Raw genomic sequence first — 24,243 nt, 5'->3', positions numbered from 1 at the left:
AGAGGAAAGGAATTTTCCAGAGAGTTAAAAGGGCGGCAGATTGAGAAAAGTCATGGAAGAAATAGGGAAAATCAAACAAGAATCTGGTGCACCAACCATGCAAAAATAAACACCATTACAAACCAGAATAATAGATATCATATTCCAGTATTTCTCAAATTACTCAGAAAGCAAAAAAATAGTCAATAATCAGTAAATAAAAAAAGCACAAGAACAGCAAGAATAAAATAGACAGAAAAGACATTAACTTAGAAGATGAAAATGTATATATGTTACTTCTTCCGTTTCATATTACTCGTCACACTTCTCAATTCACGACTTTTTGGAGAAGAGAGAGGTAGAGAGTAAAAAGAAAAGGAGTCCATGTGAGAGAAAAGAGATAGGAGATAGAGAGAGTTTATTGTCCAAAAAAAAAATGTAGCAAATAATGTGAAACTTTCACAATGAAAACTGTAGCGAGTATTCTGAAACGGATAAAGTTATTATATATACTTCATATGTATTACTACTACTATATTCTTGATAATCAAATCCACAAGTGACAACTCCCACTTGTATTTATATGTTGATTGTGGGAGTAAAATCATCCTTTTCAACAACTAGCAAGCACACAACAAATACAAAACACAAATACAGCTAAGTATAAGATAACATGTGGGATTCCATTCTTATGGAATCACCATCAAACTTCTTCAATTCCTTTCAAAAAAAAAAACTTAAAGATTAAAAATTTATTCCCACCACCACCAATTTTTTAAAAAACTTCAACCCAGAAAAAAAAAATTGTATCTTTTTTATTTTATTATTTTATTATTTACCCCCCACAACTATATACTATAATATTTATAAAAAATTTAAACTTTGTAAAAGATTTTATCAAATCAAAATCACATCTCTATCTTTCTCTCTCCTCTTCATATGAGATTAGACAGAAGAGAAATAGTAGAGAGAGAAAGAAAATAAAAATAAAAATAAAAAAGGGAAAGTTATTGATTGATTAGAGCATGTCCGAAGGAGTAGCAGTTGAGGAAGAAAATCAAAAGGGTGAAGAAGAAAAACCTTGTTTTATTTCTAATCATCATCATCATAATTATAATCATCATCAAATTCCAAGAGTTAGGGAGCTACAATCAGGTGTGACGCAGCTACACCATACAATTTTTGACCCTTGTTCATCAACGTTCATGGACCTTGATTTTGGTGATCTAGATGCTTCTTGGTCGTTTGATCAGATCCCAACTTCTCCAGTTTTAATAAATGGTTCTGATCAGCCTTTTTCACCTCTTTGGGCTTTTGCTGATGGTGGGCCCGCCGCAGTTAATTTTTCCGATGAACGGAATTTACCCGGAATCCGGATTCCTATATCTTGTATGATTTTTTTTTTACCCTTCTAAAAATGGAAACTTTTTGTTGTTGGTTTTGTAAGTAAAAAATGGATTGACTTTACTTTCTAAAAATAGTTGGGTTTTGATTGAGGTCAATGAAGAAGATAATGAGGATTAGGATTAATGGGTTTTTGTGATTTTTTTTGTTTGGGTGAATAAAATGGAACTATTTTTAGCTTGGGTTTAATGTAAATGAAGTTTTTTTTTTTTTGTGGATTGATTTTTTCAGGTGTTATTTTGACTTTTTGTTTGGGAGGGGGGTAGGAGTGTCAATGGTGGATAAGACTATGTGGGTTTAGGCTTTTGACTTCTGGGTAGAATCTAGAATTTATTGATGTGGTTAGGTTTTTGAGTAAGTGATGATTGCAAAAATGTAAAATGAAATTAGGGAAGTTTTGGGTATTGGATAAAATTTGTTGGGTAGTTGATGAGTTAATGTACAGTTAACATGGAAGTAAGATGAATTTAATTAAATGATTGAGATGTTATTTTGGTTCATTTATGTTGCTTATGCTTTGAGAAATTTGTTGATTATAGGTGGTAATCCAAGTGAAAATGGTGGGGAGGTAGGTGATGATGGTGATGATAAGAAGAAGATTTCGAGTCCGGGTTTAGGATTTACACCTCTAGATAACTTTGATGTATCATTTATAATCAAAGAGAGGATGACACAGGCGCTTCGGTATTTCAAAGAATCAACTGAACAAAATCAGATTTTAGCTCAGATTTGGGCACCTGTAAAGAGTGGGGATCATTATGTGTTAACAACTTCAGGGCAACCCTTTGTTCTAGGACCACATAGTAATGGTTTGAATCAGTATAGGACTGTTTCTTTGATGTATATGTTCTCTGTTGATGGCGAGAGTGTAACAACTCTCGGTTTGCCTGGCCGTGTTTTTAGACAAAAGTTGCCCGAGTGGACACCCAATGTGCAGTATTACACCAGCAAAGAATATCCCAGGGTTAATCATGCCAAGCATTATAACGTTAGAGGAACCTTGGCTTTGCCTGTCCTTGAACCGTCAGGGCAGTCCTGTGTTGGTGTGCTTGAACTTATAATGACTTCGCAGAAGATCAACTATGCTCCTGAGGTTGATAAAGTCTGCAAGGCTCTTGAGGTTGGTTTATGTTCCTTTTATGAAGGCAAAATGCATATCCTTTTCATTGATCCCTATCCCATTGTTTTGGTTGATATATGTCTTCTCTGATTTACGATTTCAAATATAGATTTTGTCCCTGATCGTCAGTGAATTTTTATATATTGTATGCTCCTTTATCAGTCATCAAACTGAAAGGAATACCTTTTGTGTCTCAATTTGTTGTATATTTATGGTAGCATATGTTAAATATGTTGTTTTTTTTTCTGATGAGATGTTGTTTATAGTGCTGGATAGATATTGATTTATCACTGGTCTGACATTGAGGTGGTGAAGGGAATTTTATTATGTGTTTAGGGTAGATGATGCGCGGTGGAATATAGCAACAGAACTTGTAGCCCTGTATAATTTGGACTTGACAAGAAATGCTTAACAAAATTATGTTAGAGGCAATTTTTAGAGACATTAGCATGTTTCTATTTTCTATTGAAGTGTCCATTTGTTTATACCTCATGTTGGGGTGTCTAGTATTTGACGCCTCTAATTAAGGAGAATTAAAAAGCTTTTGACACATAATGTATGCCAATTCATGTATGGTCTTTCATTGGATTTAGCCACGGGAATCGTTGTTTTTCATCTGCAATATCTGTAGAGCAGAATGAGGAATGAGAGTTAAGAGGGATTGTCAGAAGTCATAAGTACGGGTTATTTCCTCCATTTTTGCAATTGACAAATATTCAAAAAGTTAAACGCGGATAGCGCCAGTAAGCACCTAAATATCCTGAGAACTCTCGGAGTATCCCTGTTTGAATTTAAGTGCTGTTTCGCAATTTTTTCTTTTGTTTGTTTCATAAAAAGTATCATTCTGCGAATTCCATGTGGAATTAGGTCAAACTTTCTTGTTGCACTTGTAAATCCGTCAATATTACTTCTATTTGAGCAATCAGTCGGAAAATTTTGGGGGGAGGGGGTAATTGGAGACATCATTGTGATGGAGAGGGCATTGAGGTATTACCCTTAACTACTCGTTTGGTTAGTGGTCATAGATGGTGGTAATGGTAATACATTGTAGTATAAATTTGTTAAACAAAACCTGTCATTACTCATGGTAATGCTATCGCCTTCCCAGATATCCATTTTCTTCCTAATTCCATTACTTATTGGATTGTGATGAAAAGTTATAAAGGAAAACTCATGTTTTATGATGAAATTTCATTACGAAGGGATTGATACTAGAACTTCTCTACAAATTTACACTAAACTATATTCCCATTACCATTAATGACCACTAACCAAATGGACTGTAATAGTCTGTTTGTGTAAGTGTTCACATATACATCTTTTTTGTGCTTACAGCATATCTTCAGACCGTATTTCTGCTTTCAAATGATCGATGATGTGTCATTTACAGAATTTAAGCTCTTTTTCAGGCAGTAAATCTGAAGAGCTCAGAGATACTGGATCATCCCAACATCCAGGTACATGTTCTTGCAATGCTTAAGTTCCAGTATCTCCATAATCTCGTAAGACTAATATGACTATAAATCTTATCCAGATCTGCAATGAAGGTCGCCAAAATGCACTTGCGGAAATATTGGAAGTACTGACAGAGGTATGTGAAACTTATAAAATACCTCTGGCACAAACTTGGGTGCCTTGCAGGCATAGGAGTGTTCTAGCCTATGGTGGTGGTCTGAAGAAAAGTTGTTCCAGCTTTGACGGGAGCTGTATGGGACAAGTATGCATGTCCACCACTGATGTTGCATTCTATGTTGTAGATGCTCATATGTGGGGCTTTCGGGAGGCCTGTGCTGAGCATCACCTTCAGAAAGGGCAGGGTGTTGCTGGGAGGTCATTTTCATCCCATGGTTTAACTTTTTGCCGAGATATTTCACAATTTTGTAAAATTGAATACCCGTTGGTGCACTATGCTCGTATGTTTAGGTTAACTGGCAGTTTTGCCATCTGTTTAAGGAGCAAACATACAGGGGATGATGATTATATTCTTGAGTTCTTTCTCCCTCTTAGTTTAACAGACAGTGCAGAGCAGCTTAACTTGCTAGACTCCATATTGGCGACAATGAAGCAGGATCTTCAGAATCTAATGGTTGCTTCTGGGAGAACATTGGAAGAGGAAAAAAAACATATGGAGATCATTGAAGTGTCAGTGGATGAGAATCTGGGCCTACAACTTGAATCTAATTTGTCGACTAAACCTCTACCAGCGACAGAAACAATAAATGGTGCACTACCCCCTATAAAGAATTCCCAGTCCCAGTTGGTGGAAACAGATGCTAGAAATGCAGGAAAGAGTGTTGCTGGAGCTGGGGCGAGCCAGAATGGAATCACTACAACAGAACATAAAGAAACCAAGAAAACCTCAGAAAGAAAGCGCGGAAAAGCTGAAAAACAAATTAGTTTGGAGGTCCTTCAACAGTATTTCGCTGGGAGTCTTAAAGATGCTGCAAAAAGCCTTGGAGGTATGCAATTGCTCTAATCTTTATACATTTATGAATGGTGAGTTTTCTGTATAGTTATTATGGTTGTTTGTTTCATGTGAAAATTTATAATAAGAGTTTGATGGTTTTTGACAGTGTGTCCGACAACTATGAAGCGCATCTGTAGACAGCATGGCATATCACGCTGGCCATCCCGCAAGATCAACAAAGTGAATCGATCCCTTACGAAGCTCAAACGAGTGATTGAGTCAGTCCAAGGTACGGATGGAACATTTAGCTTGACTTCCTTAGGTCAACCTACTATGCCAGTTCCTGTTGGGTCTATTACATGGCCTGCCGGTGTGAATGGGGCTTATCAGCAACAATCACCAACCTCTAAACCTGATGACCTTCCAGATGAAAGAAGTGAAATGCCACAGTTTAGTCCTAGAGTTAATGGGCAGACCAGCGGCAGGGCGGCATCAAGTCATGAAGAAAGGATTCCAGAGCAAAACGGGTTTGTATCTAAAGCGCCTAGTGGGTCCCGGGAAGTAAGTGCCGGGACATCAACTTCTCATGGATCATGCCATGGAAGTCCGGGAACTGAAAGCAAACCGCCAAATGACCATTTTATTCCCAACTTTCATGAACATGCGGGTAACTCTATTGGTCTATTTTGTCAACAAAATGGAGAATTACGTTTACCCTCTGGCTTCTCAATGCCGGAGGCCCTCCTTGCTGCACAGCATCCTCATGAAGCCTTTGGTGGCATGCTTCTCGAAGATGCAGGAAGCTCGAAAGATTTACGAAATCTTTGTGTCTCAGTTGCTGAGGCCAATGTGGATGAAGTCATACCAGAACATAGCTGGATAAACCAGCCTTGTCCAAACCCATCTCCTAGATTCGCTATGAGTGCTGCTGGTATGACATCCAGATTTTCTGCCAGGCCAGATATGAAAACTGTTACTATAAAGGCCACATTTAGAGAAGATATTATCAGATTTAGATTTTCTTTGAACTCTAACATTGTGGAGTTGAAGGAGGAGGTGGCAAAGAGGTTTAAACTTGAAGTGGGCACATTTGAGATAAAATATCTGGACGACGATCACGAGTGGGTCTTAATAGCTTGTGATTCAGACCTACATGAATGCCTGGATATATCAAAATCATCAGGAAGTAATATGATAAGACTGTTGATTCAGGATATATTTTGTAATCTGGGGAGTTCGTGTGAAAGCTCGGGAGAATGAGAAGGTTTTCATTTGAAGGGATAGATACTTCTTGCTTAGGTTGTAACCCATTCTTGCAGTAGTATTAGGATGCTGGAGAAGTGCAGAATTTGTAGATTGGTGTATCAGTCAGTCGGTTGTTTATGCAAGCTGTATATAGTTTGCTGGTATTAGGGCAAGCAAGATTGTGGATGTTGCTCTTTTTTAGCCTTCAGTTTTGCTGAATTTTGTTCTCAGTTCCTTGTAATTGTACACAGAACATTTTTCAGTCATATGACATGGTTTTTTTCCTGGAAAGAAAGAAAACTGGTTTGTACTAATTACACCAGCAATTCAACCAACGATGAATTATGGCTGTTTTGTTGTATACTTGTACAATAACATATGTGGTTGCGACTTATGGTCATGATCTGTTGGTGTGCAGATTGTGATGCAGTTCTGTACCGCCGCATTTGTACGTTACCGATCATCACCATGCAGCAACACAGCAGAAAGAGTATGGCAGCAACAGCAAAATAGTATCTTCCAATTTAGGTTCAATCTTGGGTAAAAGTTGTATTCATTTATGTCAACACTATGATTTAGTATTATTAGTAAGAATTGCCATGTGATTGTTAGCTTAGAGCTTAAAATACGGAAGAGCAGAAAATCCTTTTTCTCCATGTCACTCAGGTTTAGCAAAGGAATCAGTTTAAGTTTCTCACTTCGATAACTATGGATATTCGTAGAGAAATGCACCTGGATTGAAGGGGGACTATTCGAACAATCTTCCACGTATCCTTTAAAACAAGTGTAATATCTAATTTGAAACTTACTAAAATAGAAAGTGTAACATGTAAAAAAAAACGAGGAAGTATTTCTTTCGTTCTTTTGTTTGGTCTTCCTTCATTAAAAATTATTTATAAAGTTACAAGCACACTTTTAATATTATGACCACCTTTAAATTTTTAATTAAGCACTAATCTATCTCCAAACACATCATGACTTCGTTCAATTTTAAAGAAATGCAATAATATGTTTTTGTGTACTACTCATCTTTTAAGTATGACAAGTTCTTTCAATTGACATATAATAACAAATATCGTTATGTAAGATATTGTTGCATCTGTCTTAATGTATAATTTTATATCTATGATTAAGGTTATGTAAGAGGAGCATGAAAATCAACATATTATATTTATTTATACATACGAAGGACCATTAAAATATATTAAACTTATGAAAGTTTTTGTTAATTTTGTGTCTCACCAAATTCCAAATTCTAAATCCGCCTTTACTTAGATCATCAACACTATACTCTTGTGCTGTCATAAATATATTACCTTAATTTACTTTATTTTTTTTACTAAGAAAAGGACATTTTACTTTATGTGCAATACATAATCTAGAATAATATTTAAAATATGCCACGGTGCCTCAAAATAAAATAATGTAAAGTTTAAAATTAAAATCTGCCACGTTTTTTTTTTTAACGAGAAATTCCATTAATTGAAGGTCAAACGTCATTTACAATAGATATTAAAGAAAAACAAAATCCAATCAAACAAGGTTACATCAAATTCATCTTCCAAAAAAATACAATGAACCAGATCGAGCAATATAAGACAGCTACGGTTTAATGCTGAGATATTTGAACTAGTCATGTTTGGTTGGTGGGAATAAGGTTTACTTTCAACTTATTTAGAGGTTCATTTAATTTTTTTCGTTTCCTGAAACAAGTGTTCACACTTCATTTTAGTCTTCACGGTCCATGATTCTTTTTTGGGGAAATACAGTCCATATATTTATTTTATGGAATTGACTTCACTTGCACAGTTGCATTGACTCATTCTAATCTATCTATTTATTTTACGGTTTTTTCACCAAATACCCCTGACAAAAAAATTTATTCATCAAATACCCCAGGTTTTTTCAAAATTCACCATATATCCCTGACTTTTAACAAAATTCACCAGATACCCTTAGTTTTTTAGGGTTTTTAACAAAAATTTATTCACCAAATACCCCATCCATGATAGAGGGATGGAGTTAGGTTAGTTAGGGTTTTTTAGGGTTTTTTAGGCTTAATTAACACTAATGACTAACGGAGTTAACCGCCGTTAGTCATTAAGGGCATTATTTGTCATTTTTTTTAAAATTTGGAGTATCTGGTGATTTTTTTTAAAAGTCAGGGGTATATGGTGAATTTTGAAAAAACCTGGGGTATTTGGTGAATAAATTTTTTTGTCAGGAGTATTTGGTGAAAAAACCGTTTATTTTAACTTCTTTGACAAGAGATGTCTATTTACGCCTTTTGATACTAGAGTAAAGCTCCTCCATTAAGTCCATTGTCCATAGCCCTGAAAATAAAATAAAAAAAGAGGTCCTCCATTGAAGAGAGTAAAGTAGCATCTGCAAATTAATAGTAGAGTTTTAGATCTAATTTCTTCAATTTTACGCCTTTTGATAATGGCAGCTGAAGCAGGTAATGTCAAATCCTGTTGGTCATTTCTTAGAAAAGGGAATGTCGAAGTATCCCGCGTATATGATGACGGTTACCTGTGTTTGGATGAGGATCCAGTGGCATGGATTCAAAGTCACCCAGCTGCTGCTGATCGTCTCTCTGTGCGAATCTTGGAGTTGACATTGGGGCTGTATGGTGTGGGGAAGATAACAGACATGATAGGGGAGCTGTCTGAGCTCACTCACCTCTATTTCTATTGGTGTCATAACCTCAGGTGTTTGCCTGACACCATCACAAGGCTGTCCAACTTACAGTTGTTAAAAATTCAACTTTGTTCGCTTACAGAATTACCAGAAAATTTGGGAGAGCTGGAGAGCCTTACCCATCTCTCTCTTTCTTCTTGTGGAGGTATCAAGTTCCTTCCTAATAGTCTTACAAACCTATCCAACTTGACAACTTTGGATCTTGAGTATTGCGAAACCCTTACAGAATTGCCTCCAAATTTAGGAGAGCTGGAATGCCTTACCCATTTCTCTCTTTTTTATTGTAGAGGTATCAAGTCCCTTCCTAATAGTCTTGCAAACCTATCCAACTTGACAACTTTGGATGTTAAGAGTTGCGGTTCGCTTACAGAATTGCCTCCAAATTTGAATGTTATACACCTCATTATTAAATATTGCTGCAGCATCAAGGCCCTTCCTACAGGTTTAAGTAACCTGGCCAGCTTACATCTCACACAATGTAACTGTTGTCTTGCCAATTTAAAGGACTCGCTCAACTTACGCCACTTCACCCTTGGAAGTTGCCATTGTTCTTCTTATGTTTACACCAACGTTATAGAATTCCCGGCAAATTTGGATGAGCTGCTACAATTATCTCTTGTCGATATCGAGCATACCACAGTCAGATATCTTCCTTGGAGCATCACAAAGTTACACAATTTGCAAATTCTATGTCTCCCCGAGGACTTTATACTCGAAACACTACCATATCATTTGAATGATTCCGTCATCATCTCTATGGACAATTGTCAGGTTCGCAAAACTTGGAAAGAACTCAAAAGGGAGATTGCAGGTAAGTGTTTCCGCTATTATCTCACGCATTGTTGTTTCATGTTCGCTACTCTTCCGGTAAATTAGCCCTCTTTTAATGTCAAGAAACTTATTCGTACCATTGTGCAAACATGGGAAGGTTATATTTCAAGCATTGTTGTTTCATGTTCTCCTTTCTATCCCAAAAAGTTTGTTTGTCCTTTTTTTTTTTTTTTAGGTGAATCAGGCATAATATAAAAACTTAAACATAGTTTTGGCTAGAATGTTTGTCCTCCTAGTCCAACCAATTCTGCAAATAAGGAAAGATTAGATTCAGATTTCAGACTATATATAATGTTAATATATTTTCCTGTTCTTCAATTTTATTTCTTAATTATCTTCCTCTTTGTCCTCCTCCAGTGGATAATTTGGGAATATCAACGTCTTGTTACCTTTGGTTGGACAGCAACAAGAGACTACATCCATGGCTGCAGACTAATTACCATCTTCAACCGTTTGTGAAATCCCTAGATTTGCAATTTTTGGATGATGAATTTGGAGATCTCACGTTGCTGAAAGAGCTCACACATGTGACACATCTCTATATTTCTGGTGATGTAGACCTCTGGCGCCTCGCTGACACACTCACAAATATTAACCATCTCTATATTTCTGGTGATGTAAACCTCCGGCACCTCCACACACTCACAAATATTACCCATGTCTCTCTTCATCGGGATTACACTTATGATTTACTCGATAGCCTGGCAGAGCCATCAAACTTGGTATCTTTAGATGTAGATCTTAGTGAAACATACTTGCCGTCGAACATCCATCAATTCGTCAACCTTAAATATCTCGCTGTAAGAAATGCCAAAAACAACCGATCAGTACCTGATAACTGGGAAAAGCTATCTAATTTGAAATCTTTGGTTCTCTACAGATGTTATGATGTATCATTGCCAACACATTTGAATCTCACTAACCTCAAGCTTTTCGATTGCTTTTTCAAGAATGTCAGCTCACTACCTACAAGTATACACCGCCTAGAATTATTGCATAGCAAAAACTATTGCTGTGAAAACAGGTATTGTAGTGAAGAGCCTATAGTATGCTTGAATCAGTTGGTCAACCTAAAGACGCTCTCTATAACATGTTACCAGTACTCTAGCAACCTACTTCCCAGCATAGCAGAACTACGCAACTTGAAAGAATTACAACTTAAGGATTGTTTCGGCCTCAAACAATTGCCCCCAGATTTGGATGAGCTAGTGGAATTATCCATTCTAAATATCAGCGGTACCAGAATCAAGTCCTTTCCTGATTGCATCACAAAGCTACAAAAGTTGCAACATGTAATCCTGCCCAAGTGCTTCAGAAAGGAAAATTTACCCAATAATTCAAAAACGAAGTACATCACTGATGACACAGATGAAGACTACTACAAGCATAGAGGCTATTATAGTAGTGAATATGAAACCTCAAATATAACCTCTGATGAAAGTAATGAGATCACAGTAGTAGATTCTGCAGAGGTAGCCGACAAAGTGGTTTCAGAATATTCACAGGAAGGCATCATTTCGCAGCAGATATCATCACCCCAACTCCTGAGTATACCTAATGCTAATCAGTTTCTTGAAGGTACGTGCTTCTACTATTTCAGAAATCATTGTGTGGAGTACATTGCAATTCTTCTATCTTAAAATCAGAATCTAATTGTCAAATGATCAAGGTAGTGTGCTTCCAAGTTCCAACACTCCTTAACCCCATTAATGGGGTCTGATAGAGTTTGTTTCATAATATTAACTTTTATTGCGTGGGTTTCAATATTAAGTTTTTTTATACAAGCAGATACTCGTTTCACTGGTAGAAGCAATACAATGGGAGAAAGTTCACAAGTTCAAGAGGTGGAAACTTCCTCTACAGGACTCAATTCAAATACAAATGAAATAAATCTCACCGACCAGATGTTGGAATTCGTATTTGGGAACTCATCATTTGATTTGGGGCACATTTCTTATAGTGATGTGACTAATATTGATCGTGTTGAGAATAACCATCATGCTTCAGAATATACGCAGAACAACGAGAATCCACCAAGTGATGAGAACCAAGGAAAGAGACAGAAGAAGGAGATTACTCATGAGAAAAATAATCCATGTCTGGTGGATAAAAACATGACACAAGTGAACCTTGGAGAGGAACTAGGCGGTACGTTTTTATCCTTTACAAAGTATTTCTCAGTTCTCTTTTGAATTCAGAAGTATATTGTGATATGCTTACTGTGACTGTTGATTATCAACTATTTAAAAAGCAAAGTTTGATTTTGACAAGAATAAATGGGAAATCCATGCATTTAAAAGATTCTGCTTTTGGTGCGAATAGAATTTAATCACAATGGAGGAGAGGATGCAGTTGATGGGATCAATCACAATGGAGGAGAGGATGCAGTTTATGAGATCAGTCACAGCGCTTCTTGCGGTTCACCAGACCAAGACATGGAGAATATGCCTGTAGGAAATGATAAAGATTCAACATCCACCATAGTTCGCCGAGGGAAACGTAACAAAATAGAGTTTAATTTGACTAGAGAGCAACTTCAATCATACTGGTCCAGAAACATGAGGATACAAGATGTTGCAGAAGAAATAGGTGGTATGTTTCCATTCTCTGCAAACTATACAGTCATTCACTGCATTTAACTGATAGATGCATTTCATGTTATATGATTCATTCCAGTGTCAAGGGCTGCATTAGTACGCTGGTTAATGGCCTCCGGTATTAAATGGCAAACAAGCAGGATTTTGAAAAGTCAATGTGCCAACAACAAGAATACCAATACTGCATCATTCTCTGTAAGTAAACCTGCAGAGGTCAATTGTCATGAACATGCACCTGAGTGTTTAAGTGATGCAAATGAACGCGTTGTCATTAACAACTTAAGCCTTGCTGTGACAATGGACATTGTGGAAGAGCCTGGAGTGGCAACGCAATGCCATAACAATGGTAGTGAACAGGCCTCTGACACTCTGGTGGGTGCAGATCAGGGTACTCAACAAGAGAGCCCAAGTTTAAGCAAATTCATTGTGAAAGCCACTTACAAAAAAGATACTGTTAGGTTCCATATCTCTTCAGCTGCTAGTTTCCATGAACTAGAAAAAGAAGTGGCTAAAAATCTAACACTCAAGCTGAGCAAATTTAAAATAAAATATGAAGATGAGGAGAAAGAGTTGATGCTAATGACCTTGGACTCTCACTTGAAGGAACTTCTAGATCTTTCAAAATTATCTGGTAGCAAAATTGTTCGGTTGTTAATATTTGATTTGTGAATGTCATAATTGAATAGATAGATTTCTTAAGTTACTATTCAGGAAATTGTAAATTACAACACTTCATGAATTCATTGTGATGTTTATGTGTTGGTTTGTGGCACAAATTCTAGCCCATCACTAAATATCTCCGTTTGTATGCATTATAATTATCTCTCAAGGTCATCTCTGATTTGGTAAATTATCGAGCTATCTAAAACTCCAAATGGTAAGATACTAGATAGTTTAAGCTCCTTGCATAGGTCCGCAAATTTTGATTATACACACTAGATCATTCTGGAGCATGTGAAACAAAGATAGTTCTACCACTTTTCTATGCATTTGTTCAACCGACATCAGGCCCTATAAATTGGGAAAATGGGCATCCATTTGCATCATCACATAAAGATCAACCAACAAGCACACAACAACAAGAAACCATACCTACAAGCCTTTCTCTATACTCACCCTTATAAGTTTTGGGTGATTCTTGTACTCTACTATTTTCATACGGTGAATTTTGGGTACTTGTCGTCCATGAATTTATTTTTCGCACGTTAACTTGTGTATCCATCTTTTACCACTTTCCTTGTCACATATTTCCTACTCTGTTATTTTGCTCAATCCCTACATCGAAGTAGCTAATAACCTCAAAATTGAATTGAGAAATTTCGGAATAAAAAAAAATGAAGATGAATGTATGCTAATTTTGCAATGTCATTTGGAAATGAAACTGCAAATTGTTTAGGATACCGTTAATGAAAATTGTAAATTAAAATGGGGGGTTACTAAACGTAGCCCTACTTTACTAAACGCTCACAGAGTAAGTACTATTTCGTGCAATCGACAAGAAACATATTACTCTGTTTTGTGCAAATTGAACAAAACAGGGTAAACTGTATCTTTGTGATTGTATGAAACGAAGGCATCTACTTCATGTAACTTGTGTGAAACTCTCTCAACAAAGCACTTCTTCAGTTTATGTTTTTTTGACTGTGATATCATAGAAATACTTCATTAAGCAAGAAAACATATCATCAACAGCAAATCGTCGAAGTTCCACAAAACTTCAATCACCAAAATTTCTTAATCTATAAAATCAAAAAAAGGTGCTTGGAAAAAAAAGATAGGTTAGACATGAGCCCTGAGCAGAGGAGCATCCAAACTCATCAGAGATCTAAAAAAACAAAAACAAGAAAAAAAAAAACTACTATTGATTTACATGATGAAAAAACCAACTTCGAATCAAACCAGAAAAGGTATGCTCCCATCATCATCAATTCATCATAATCATCGTCATCATCGCATTATTAAACTGAAATTACTGATCCAACAGGCAACAAGCCGTAATTCATCTTCCCAATACCTCTAGAACAACATCCAACTACTTTCTCTCTCCTCGTCATCTTCTTTGTCTTCTTCTCTCTCCTCTCCCATCCTCACACCGCAGTCATCTCTTGGTCCGTCGTCGACGGCGGCAAATACAGTCTAACAGAGTATCGGAAAACAGATGCAAAAAATAGGGTGAAGAATTGGTAGAGGGAGAATGAAGAGAGACATGGGTAGAGGGAGAAAAGGGTTATGACTTGTGAGGGGTATTTTAGGTATTTTTGCAGAGTTGTATTTTGTAAAGTGAGGTTGTATTTAGCAACCATGATTAAGATCCTTAATTCAGAGGCTCGTCTCTTTATCCTAATTTTTCCAGCAAATGAGAAGCAACCGATATTAAACAGACAAGTATAATTATCTAATCAACAATCCGAATTTTCCTTCCAAATATCAAACATTTGAAACCAAACAAATGAAACTGCAAATCGTTAAGAACAACGTGATAAAGAAGACAAACATATTTCATATAAACGGTTCATATTGCAATTACATCACAAAGACGAACAAAAAATTCTTCAAACTACATTCAAATCTGGCACATGGACATGGCTACACTCGACTGGCAATCAATACGGACTCTGCAATTGTGGTACAGGGTTTGCGTAACCCGATGTTGCAACCGATATCAATTGCATGGACACTGAACGACATTCGCTCCCTCGACCAGGAATTTCAATGGTGTCGCATCACAAAGGTCGATCGCTCACAGGTACATCTGGCACATGATCTTGCCACTCGAGCTCGGAAAGGACAACTACCGACTGTCCCCTTTCCTACTTAGTTTGTTTTATTTTGTACGTTTTCTCGATGTCAAAAAAAAAAAAAAAAAAAAAAAAAAAAAAACTACATTCAAATCTAAACCCAAACTGTAGGAAAACGAAATCTAACCACCGAAATCGTAAATCTCTAATTGAAACAATAAACAAAATCAATTGATAATTCAACAGATCTATAAACTCAACTGAATAACATCAACATATTCAAACAATGCACGAAATCGAAATAGGTGATCAAATTGAAGACAATGAAAAATCATGTATCACAATCAAAAGTGATAAAAATATTTCATATAACAACTGATTTACCAATTACAATACAGAGATTCAAACCTCCTTTAATTTCCCTAATCAACTGAAAATATACCCTAGAAAACAAAACCTAACCACCGAAACCGTAAAGAGTACGACCTTGCCTCTTAAGAGCATAGACAACATCCATGACAGTTACAGTTTTACGGCGAGCGTGCTCAGTATAAGTGACAGCATCACAAATAATATTTTCCAAAAAGATCTTCAAAACACCACGAGTTTCCTCATAAAGTAGACCACTTATCCTCTTCACTCCACCTCTTCTAGCCAACCTACGAATAGCAGGCAGGAGGTGGGCATGGGCCGGTCCGGCCCAGCACGATTTGGGCCCGCTCGAGGCCCGACCCGGCCCATTGTTCTCTACGTGGGCCGCGTACCTGTCATGGTCAAGAAATGTTATTTCCGGCCCGCGGGCCGAACGCTCCGTTTTTTTTTTACCCTAAAACTGTCAAAAATACAGCATAAAGCATGGGTCGGGCCGTAGACAAATTTTTAAAATTTCAAGCCTGGCCCAGCCCTCCACTCATGGGCCTGGGCCCGGCCCGGTCCGCCAATTATTCAAGCCCGTGAGAACAAGCCAGGCCCGGCCCATGCCCACCTGAAATCCTATGCCTCTTTGGAGGGGGTTATCCCGCGTTACTGTCAGACGTTGGATTTTTTTCCATCTAACGGATGACGATGTCAATCCGTGTGCCCTATAGTGATTGAAGAGGATTGTTCTTTTGGTAGGCAGGCTAGGTTCTGGCTTTTTGTTTGTTTGTGTAAGAGGTGAGGGATATGCGATGGGCCTATTGGGTTATTGGCAACAGCAAATTTTGATTATTTTCAACATATTTTTTGTTCTATACACTATTATTTGGGTCCGGGCGTGGCCACAGGTTGGTATTGTGTTTTCGAATTTGATATACATTTTTTTCATTTTCACTAAAATATATTAAAGTAAACTCAACATTTAAAAGATACAAATATAATAATGTGGACACTTAAAACATGATTAAACGTTGGTTGAGATGGTAATTGTGTCATGTTATAATAACAATAGGTCACGAGATCAAATCTTGTTGCAAGCTAATTTTAATTTTGCTAATCGACATAACTTAAGCTATTCATTATTGTTTCCCATCAGTTATCCCTAGAGATGTCAATGAGTCTTGGACCCGACCTATTTATAAGAGTCTGGGTCCATAAATTTTAGACTCAATGGGTTTGAATCAGGTCTGGATCCAGAAGAGCATGGACCGTTTTGCTATTTATGAGACATTTTTGGACTTGAGGGTATATTGTGAATTTTTTGATTTGTCGGGGGTATTTGGTGCAATAATCGTTTTGCTATTTATGAGACATTTTTGGACTTCTCTGCGCCTGATCATGTTTTCTCGCGAAACATTCATAGAAGGGCTGACGTGACTTGTAACGTTGCGCGGGTCCTTGGCACATGATTCCTTTCCAATGACCTCCCATGCCCTTAGGAGTCATCCTGTGGCATTTGGAGCTCGGGTCCCGGGAAAGTCCGAAAGTGTGTATGATAACCTTCAATTTTGGCTGTTTTTGCTACATTTTCGGACTTATCTAGGCCTGGTCATATTTTCTCCCGAATCATTCCTAGGAGTGCCGACGTGACTTATAACGTTGCGCGGGTGCTTGACACAATTTGCATTGCATGGAGAAGCCTTTGAACGACACCCCATTTGTTCATTTCTCGTGAAAATCAAAATTGCCTCGAAATCAATGTAAAGACATTCACATATTCGTTCCAATCCACATGAATCTTTTCCAATGACCTCCCATGTCCTTGGGAGGCATCTCGTGGCGTCCGTAGCTCGGGAACGGAGAAAGTCCGAAACCGTGTATTATAACCTTCAATTTTGGTTGTTTTTGGGACATGTTTGTATTTCTCCGGGCCTGGTCATATTTTCTCCTGAAATATTTCTAGGAAAGTTGACATGACTTGTAACGTTGCGTAAGTGCTTGGCACCATTTGTGTTGCCTCGAAAAGCCTGTGAACACCCATTTGTTCATTTCTCGTGAACCCTAAAATTTTATCCAGATTAACATAAAGGCATCCATATATTCATTCCAAGCCACATGACTCCTTTTCAATGACCTCCCAGGTCCCTATGATGCATCCCGTGGCGTTCGGATATATGGCCTCGGGAAAGTCCAAAAGCGTGTATTTAACCTTCAATATTGGTTGTTTTTTGGGACATTTATGGTTAATCTGGACATGCATGGTCATATGTTCTTGAAACGTTCTTAGGAAAGTCGACGTGACTTGTAATGTTGCACGGGTATTTCACACCATTTGCATTGTCTCGAAAAGCCTTTGAACACCGCAATTGTCCTTTTCTAGTGAAATCCAAAATTACCTCAGAATGAACGTAAATGTATTCATACATTCGTTCCAATCCACTTGACTCCTTTCCAATATCCCATATCCCTTGAAAGCACCCCGTGCCGTTCGGATCTCAGGCTACTCGAAAGTACTAATGCATGTATTATAACCTTCAATATTGCCTGTTTTTGGGGACATTTTTGGAATTCTTCGGGCCTGGTTATTTTTTCTCCTGAAACATTCTTAGGAAAGCCGATATGACTTAGTAACGTAGCGTGGGTGTTAGCCGCATTTGTGTTGCCTCGAAAAGCATCTGAGCACCTCATTTGTTCTTGTGTCGTGAAATCTAAAATTTAGGATTAAATAACTATTGTTGCATAGAAATCTGTTGTAATTTTTTTTATACTGACAAAAGATGTATATATAGGGCATAGACTATAGAATTAGCTAAGAGATTTTTAGTTGGGAAAATATCATTTTGTGACTGAAGATCATTGAGGTAGGAAACTCGTTGGTTTTTCAAAGAAATTTTGTCATCTCGAGTTTCTCAAATAGGAAACATGATTTTCATGAGAGTTTCCATGCTATATAGGTTTTCACATTTTTTTTTTAATATTTATTGATTTACACATCCTTACTTCCACTTTTATAGTTCTGTAAGTGAGGTTTTCTTTTTTCATAATACAAAGCGATGGCCTCCGGGTTTATTTTTACCAAGAGGGTTGATTCTCTTGTGGCTTCTTATTGCATTATGTCTTTTCCTAGATGGTAATTTAAATTTTTATTATGAACATTTAAAGCATGATTAAAAGTTGGTTGAGATGATAATTGTATCATGTTATAATAGCAAGAGGTCATGGGTTCAAATCTTGTTGCAAGCTAATTTTACTGTCGAGATGACTTATTAGATACATATTGGACAATTCTAGTGGAGTAACAGAGATGACACGTGGCGTGTATACATTGTCACACACGCCTTTTAATATATTTGTACAGATTATTCTTTGCAACAAGTAATTAGAGAATAATCATGAGATGAATCCACATAAGAAAGAACGTGCAAAGCTACAGATATTCAGCGATAGAAGATGGTTGAGATTTGAATAAAAAATGATTCAAATGTTTCCCTCCAAGGATGCATGGAAGTTACGTATCACGTTTCTTTATTGTAATATCCCGAAAATTTAACCTTGCTTAAATTAAATAATAATGATTAGTGGCTAAAATTTTCCTTTAATCATTCTATGTTCAAGTAAAAGAGAATAAGTTCTTTATGTGTATATATATATAATGTATGGCAAGAGTTATAAATAATAAGTTATGTTAGATTAAATAATTACATTAGTAAGAAAACAAAATAATAAACAAAATAATTACTTGAACTTTACAAAGTTGGGTCAAATTGGTATTGTTAATAAAAAGGAAAAGAAAAAGAGAAAAGAAAAGAAAAGGAAAAAGAAATAAAGATTAATGAAAATAAAATAAAAGAAAAATAAAAATAAATAACAAAACAATAAACATTAACTATTTCCTCCTCCATCTCGGGTTTCTTCACAAAAAAAATCCACCCATGGATTTCTAACTCAAAATGAGTTTCTTGCACACAATCAAACTCATTTTCAAATAAAATTCATTACTCAAATCAAATCATCCAATAACCCAATTCAATCTCATCAATCTAATTGAACAAAAATTGGAGCTTAATCATGACTATAAGTAGCCATGTTTATCCCCTCAAACCACCACACACTCACCACTCTACTTTCCACCATCTTCATCCCCCAACCTTTGTCGGAAATCGCCACTCTGAGAACCACCCTTAAACTCCCTTGTTTTCGCACAATTCCTCTTTCTCTTACTCCTCTGTTTTCATTTAGCTAGCGACCGCATCAAATCACCCAATAACCCAATTCAATCTCTCTCTCGCTCAGCTTCTTTCTCCCTCGCCTAGTTCTTTCTCTCTCTCCTCTGCTTTGGTTTGCGCGCACCACCGGACCTCCTCTGTTTTTCCAGCACCTGACGCAGCTTCCTCCACCCTCGCCATGCTGCTGCCCACCGGAGCATCGTTCTTCTTCCCTTGCTCTCTGGTTCACCGCTGCTCGGTTTGAGCAGAGGTATAAAATACCTCTTTAACTAATGTTCTTGTTTTATTTAGTTTAGCTTAATTAATTATGTTGTTGATTTCATTAGCTAGTAACTAAAAACATAATAAAACTATATATAGAATCCTTGCAATCTGATTATTATGAGACTAGATTGTGACTAATAAATGATTAAATGATGATTTGTTATGTGATAATATTTAATAGTATATTTTATAGAACTCTAATATATCAACTAAAGAATAATGAAAGTTAAGGATATGTTACTTGTCAGATTTACGCAGGCACTTACATATATTACACGAATGAAATAGTGATAAGTCATATTTATATATAGTTTTTAGGTGCATTTAGGTTATATTTTAGAGCATTTAGTTTCATATTTAGGTTCATTATTGCATTATATTCTTAAGTTATGCTTTTCTACTCCTATTTGGTATGTTTTCTTGTTTTTGATGAATTTCAGGCATTGAGGACATCTTGGAGTATGATTAGCTAAACTTAAGGAGTAGGAGCACTTGGAAAGAAGCAACAATGAATAAGGATCGTATGGATATGTCATAGTACGAGTTTGAGCGAAAACGAAGAGGAAAATCATTAGAAGAAATGTGAAAAAGAGTCATGTTTATTCTTCTGATCATATCTTTTGATGTGATTATTAAAATCGACTAATTCCAGCATATTTAAAAACTAGACTTGAAGATCTTTCCAACGATAGGTGGCACGCACCGAGGAGACTTCTAGTCAAGGAGTTATGCCTTCTGGAAGATTGCATTGTTTCTTCTGGAATCTGCCACGCACGTGTACGCGCGGATCACTAATCCGCCCATTAATGATTTATTTAAGATTTTCCTTATCTTGTAAATTACTTTCCTAGTCATATTAGATTATTGAATATTATTTATATAGGTTCTCATTCTTTTTCTCTCTCCTTCTCCCTTTTTTCACGTTATTTTTGAGTTCTAGGTTTTAGTTTTCTTTCTTTTCCTCTCTAGTTTTTTAGAAAAACCCTAGTTTTTATTCTTCTTCATTAATTCATGAGTTTCATTAGTTTCTTTCCTTGACTTCTTTGATTATGATTTTCTTGGTAGATTTAGATTTTATTATTTATTCAATGAATAGTGTAGTTATTATTTCTAGGATTTGGAAATCCATGTTTATATGATATGATTATTGATTGATATTTTGATCAATTAGTTATTGATTTCTCTAATTGATTAGTGTTTTATTATTAATTTTGCAATATGATCAATTGTTTGATCAAATATTGTTAATATCGAGTCATAGATCGAGAGATAGTACTCTTTAGAGACTTACCTACAATTAGCAAATATGATTATGTTGAGCGACCGTACTAGCATATGTTGATTTGAGAGGTTAATGCCTGGCCAAGTATTAACATGTGCTCTAGATATCTGATTGATTGAACTATTATATTTTGATAGATTATAGTTATAAACATGGTGAACCATTACCCTAGATTTTTTTACTTTGATTTTCTTTATTTATTAGTTTAGAACCTTAATTCACATATTTCTGATCTTATTTAGTTTTCCCATAATTTATAAACTAGATTAAAACGACCATTTCTTTGTGGATTCGATCCTACTTACCCTACTTCATTGTTAGAAGATTTTGCAAGAATTATTTTTGACAGGTGTACGACAGCCTATCAAATAGTTATATTACGAGGTCTATAATTACAAGTTATTAAGCTGGATTCATGATTCATGGGATTAATAGCTATAGTTTTGATTAAATGACGAATATGGTTAAACGGACCCTATGACTAATATAGTGAAGCTTTGAATAAAAAGTTAACAAATTGTAACATGCGCTTAATGTTAATCATAAGATATGAAATAGTTACAATAAGATGTCCATAGTCACAACTCACAAGTCATGAATTATAATTTAAATTAAACGTTAAGTTGTTAAGTAGAAAGAATGCCTATGACTATTATCAACTACCAAAGACGTTAATATATAGAACTCCTACACACCTCCTAAGATAGATACATGATGGAAATGGATCAATAAATAAGAATTTCGAATAAATATTAATGAGTCTTTTATTAATTTCTAAATTGATTAGATTAAAAAGAAGGGATATTACAAGCCTCCTCCGACAATCAAGGTTGTTAAGCAAGGATTCCAGGTAAGGTCTACTGCTAACACCCGCACTCCCCTTCCAACTACGTTTTATGGTGCTTTTTTATAATGTTTATGCTATGTTTTATATGGTGTGCAGGATATGAAATGTTTGGTTTTGTAAATAATTTGATGACGTTATGAAATGACTTTATTATGATTTCTGAAATTTCTCAAAAGAAACGAAACATGACAAATGAAAGTGAAAGATGGTGAATGGCAGTACTATGTTCTATGGCGGCAACAGAGACAACGCCCTCGGTGGCACCCGCATTATGACAGTATATGTCACCTTCTAATGGGGGACATTGTCCTCGGTGGCTTTGCCTGGCATTATATGCCACCTTCTGATTGGGGATGCACATCGTCGGTGGCTTTGCCTTATGTTACGATCTATGGCATTATATGTCACCTTCTGATGGGGGGACAATGTCCTCGGTGGCTTTGCCTGGCATTATATGCCACCTTCTGATTGGGGATGCACATCGTCGGTGGCTTTGCCTTATGTTACGATCTATGGCATTATATGTCACCTTCTGATGGGGGGACAATGTCCTCGGTGCCTTTGCCTGGCATTATATGCCACCTTCTGACAGGGGATGAATAATATCCTTGGTGGCTTTGCCTTCTGTTATTGATTTATGACTTTATATGACACCTTCTGATGGGGGATGAATATCCTATGTGGCTTTGCCTTCTGTTATTAATCTATGGCATTATATGCCACCTTCTGATGGGGGATGAATTTTCTTCTGTTATTGATCTATGACATTATATGCCACCTTCTGATGGGGGATAATGAGTATCCTCTGTAGCTTTGCCTTCTGTTATGATCTATGGCATTATATGCCACCTTCTGATGGGGGACTTATGTCCTCGGTGGCTATGCCTTCTGTCGTACTCGCCAAGTAACCAAATGAAGTTTTCTGATAATGAAATGTGATAATGGAGATTATATGAATAAAAATGACTCTTAAACTTGTAATTTGAAGTGTATGTTTATGAAATGGTTTTACTATATTCTCTTATCCCTGTTTGCAAATAAAATGTTTGAAATGAATTTACGTTGTTAAAGTAGTATGTTACTGAGCCTCGACTCATGATGTTTTGTTTTTTTGTTTTAGGTATGCATACGAAGATGGGATGACATAGCAGTGAGGATTAAATTACTTTAATTCATGCGACTATATATGACAATTATATATATGTAATCCAAGTTTATGATTACTAAATTACGTAACATTAGCTATATATGCTTAAGCTATCTATATATATTTCTAGAAATATTGTAACTATTATAGAGGTTTAGTTATATGAAAGAATGTATTGCCTTGTACTTTCCCGGGCGAAGAGTACGGCAGTGACGCACCGACTAAGCTAGGAGGGTGTTCCGCTGCTAATCTTTGTAATTTACTAACATAATAGTGATGCTTAGAAGTCGGAGCGTTACATTTATAAATAGAAGAAGGATCATCAAGCATAAGACAATCAACACAACACACAACAAACTTGCAATTACTCTTTCTTAGCGTAGCCTAACCTTAGTCGAGCCAAACCCCTTATGGGGTTGTAGTTTAGTTCATTAGATTTAGAACATGACATGGCGCTAAGTTCTTTAATTCTCCGGTTGAAGTAAGAAACTATAGAGGTAACAATCTTCGTGTTTTCTCTTTAGTTGTCCAGCTTGACTTATCCTCATATGTGTTGTAAATTTGTTCTTAAAGTTTGTGGTATGGATGGGAATATTTTGCTATAATTAATAAATTAATTATTGTTTGCTCTATTTATTGCATTTTGCCTAAATTTAATAGGCGTTGTAGTTTAATCATTTGTTAAATTACAACAAAGTACGTTAACAAGGTTTTATCTAATTAATTAAAATCGCTAACCCCCATGGACCAAGCCTCCCATGGCATTCAATATCAAACTATTGGATGTGGAATCACTTATTTGCAAGGTCAACAAACTGATTTTGCACAAACAAATGTATTGAACTTTTTAAGTAAATGAATGTAGTTCTTTTTACCGTCCCGACCCCATATGGATGAGTTCATGGATCTGTCACTATGTTGCATGCACCTCAATTATTACCTTTTTTTTTTACCAAGAAAAGAAAAGAAAATTTTACTTTACGCATTATACATATTCTAGATAATATTTACAATATACCACAGTGCCTCAAAAATAAAAAGGATAGGAGTTAGCTCAAGTGGGACAGTGGGTAGAGCGTTCTCCCTTAGCCCCAGAGGT

At 36.3% G+C, this 24,243-nt stretch overlaps 3 protein-coding genes across 3 annotated transcripts; 2 read left to right on the top strand and 1 right to left on the bottom strand.

The window, feature by feature from the left end:
* Positions 1 to 629: 629 nt before the first annotated feature.
* On the top strand, positions 630 to 6,504 carry LOC104908201 (protein NLP7). Its single transcript, XM_010697288.4, has 5 exons — positions 630 to 1,368; positions 1,923 to 2,503; positions 3,913 to 3,960; positions 4,038 to 4,962; positions 5,077 to 6,504. The coding sequence occupies exons 1-5, from the start codon at positions 1,005 to 1,007 to the stop codon at positions 6,168 to 6,170; spliced, it is 3,012 nt and encodes a 1,003-aa protein (XP_010695590.2). The 5' UTR covers positions 630 to 1,004; the 3' UTR covers positions 6,171 to 6,504.
* A 1,924-nt stretch (positions 6,505 to 8,428) lies between these two features.
* LOC104908206 (LRR receptor-like serine/threonine-protein kinase GSO1) lies at positions 8,429 to 14,189 on the top strand. Its single transcript, XM_048645231.2, has 5 exons — positions 8,429 to 9,666; positions 10,044 to 11,264; positions 11,475 to 11,834; positions 12,009 to 12,278; positions 12,363 to 14,189. The coding sequence occupies exons 1-5, from the start codon at positions 8,598 to 8,600 to the stop codon at positions 12,950 to 12,952; spliced, it is 3,510 nt and encodes a 1,169-aa protein (XP_048501188.1). The 5' UTR covers positions 8,429 to 8,597; the 3' UTR covers positions 12,953 to 14,189.
* A 1,168-nt stretch (positions 14,190 to 15,357) lies between these two features.
* On the bottom strand, positions 15,358 to 16,884 carry LOC104908205 (histone H4-like). Its single transcript, XM_010697293.3, has 3 exons — positions 16,812 to 16,884; positions 16,019 to 16,047; positions 15,358 to 15,700 (listed from the first exon to the last, which is right to left on the bottom strand). The coding sequence occupies exons 1-3, from the start codon at positions 16,882 to 16,884 to the stop codon at positions 15,479 to 15,481; spliced, it is 324 nt and encodes a 107-aa protein (XP_010695595.1). The 3' UTR covers positions 15,358 to 15,478.
* Positions 16,885 to 24,243: the final 7,359 nt, after the last annotated feature.

This window comes from Beta vulgaris, chromosome 5 (genome assembly GCF_026745355.1).
Source record: "Beta vulgaris subsp. vulgaris cultivar EL10 chromosome 5, EL10.2, whole genome shotgun sequence".
Taxonomy (NCBI): domain Eukaryota; kingdom Viridiplantae; phylum Streptophyta; class Magnoliopsida; order Caryophyllales; family Amaranthaceae; genus Beta; species Beta vulgaris.
Note: the sequence above shows the minus strand (reverse complement) of the source record. Positions and strands in the feature narration are given on the sequence as shown.

Coding starts and splice junctions, on each gene's coding strand:
- LOC104908201 (XM_010697288.4), top strand. CDS start 1,005: ATGTCCGAAGGAGTAGCAGTTGAGGAAGAAAATCAAAAGGGTGAAGAA. Junction 1,369..1,922: donor AATCCGGATTCCTATATCTT/GTATGATTTTTT, acceptor TGTTGATTATAG/GTGGTAATCCAAGTGAAAAT. Junction 4,963..5,076: donor TGCTGCAAAAAGCCTTGGAG/GTATGCAATTGC, acceptor GGTTTTTGACAG/TGTGTCCGACAACTATGAAG.
- LOC104908206 (XM_048645231.2), top strand. CDS start 8,598: ATGGCAGCTGAAGCAGGTAATGTCAAATCCTGTTGGTCATTTCTTAGA. Junction 9,667..10,043: donor ACTCAAAAGGGAGATTGCAG/GTAAGTGTTTCC, acceptor GTCCTCCTCCAG/TGGATAATTTGGGAATATCA. Junction 11,835..12,008: donor CCTTGGAGAGGAACTAGGCG/GTACGTTTTTAT, acceptor TGGTGCGAATAG/AATTTAATCACAATGGAGGA.
- LOC104908205 (XM_010697293.3), bottom strand. CDS start 16,884: ATGACTCCTAAGGGCATGGGAGGTCATTGGAAAGGAATCATGTGCCAA. Junction 16,048..16,811: donor CGCGCAACGTTACAAGTCAC/GTCAGCCCTTCT, acceptor AACGTCTGACAG/TAACGCGGGATAACCCCCTC. Junction 15,701..16,018: donor ATAACCCCCTCCAAAGAGGC/ATAGGATTTCAG, acceptor GCCCATGCCCAC/CTCCTGCCTGCTATTCGTAG.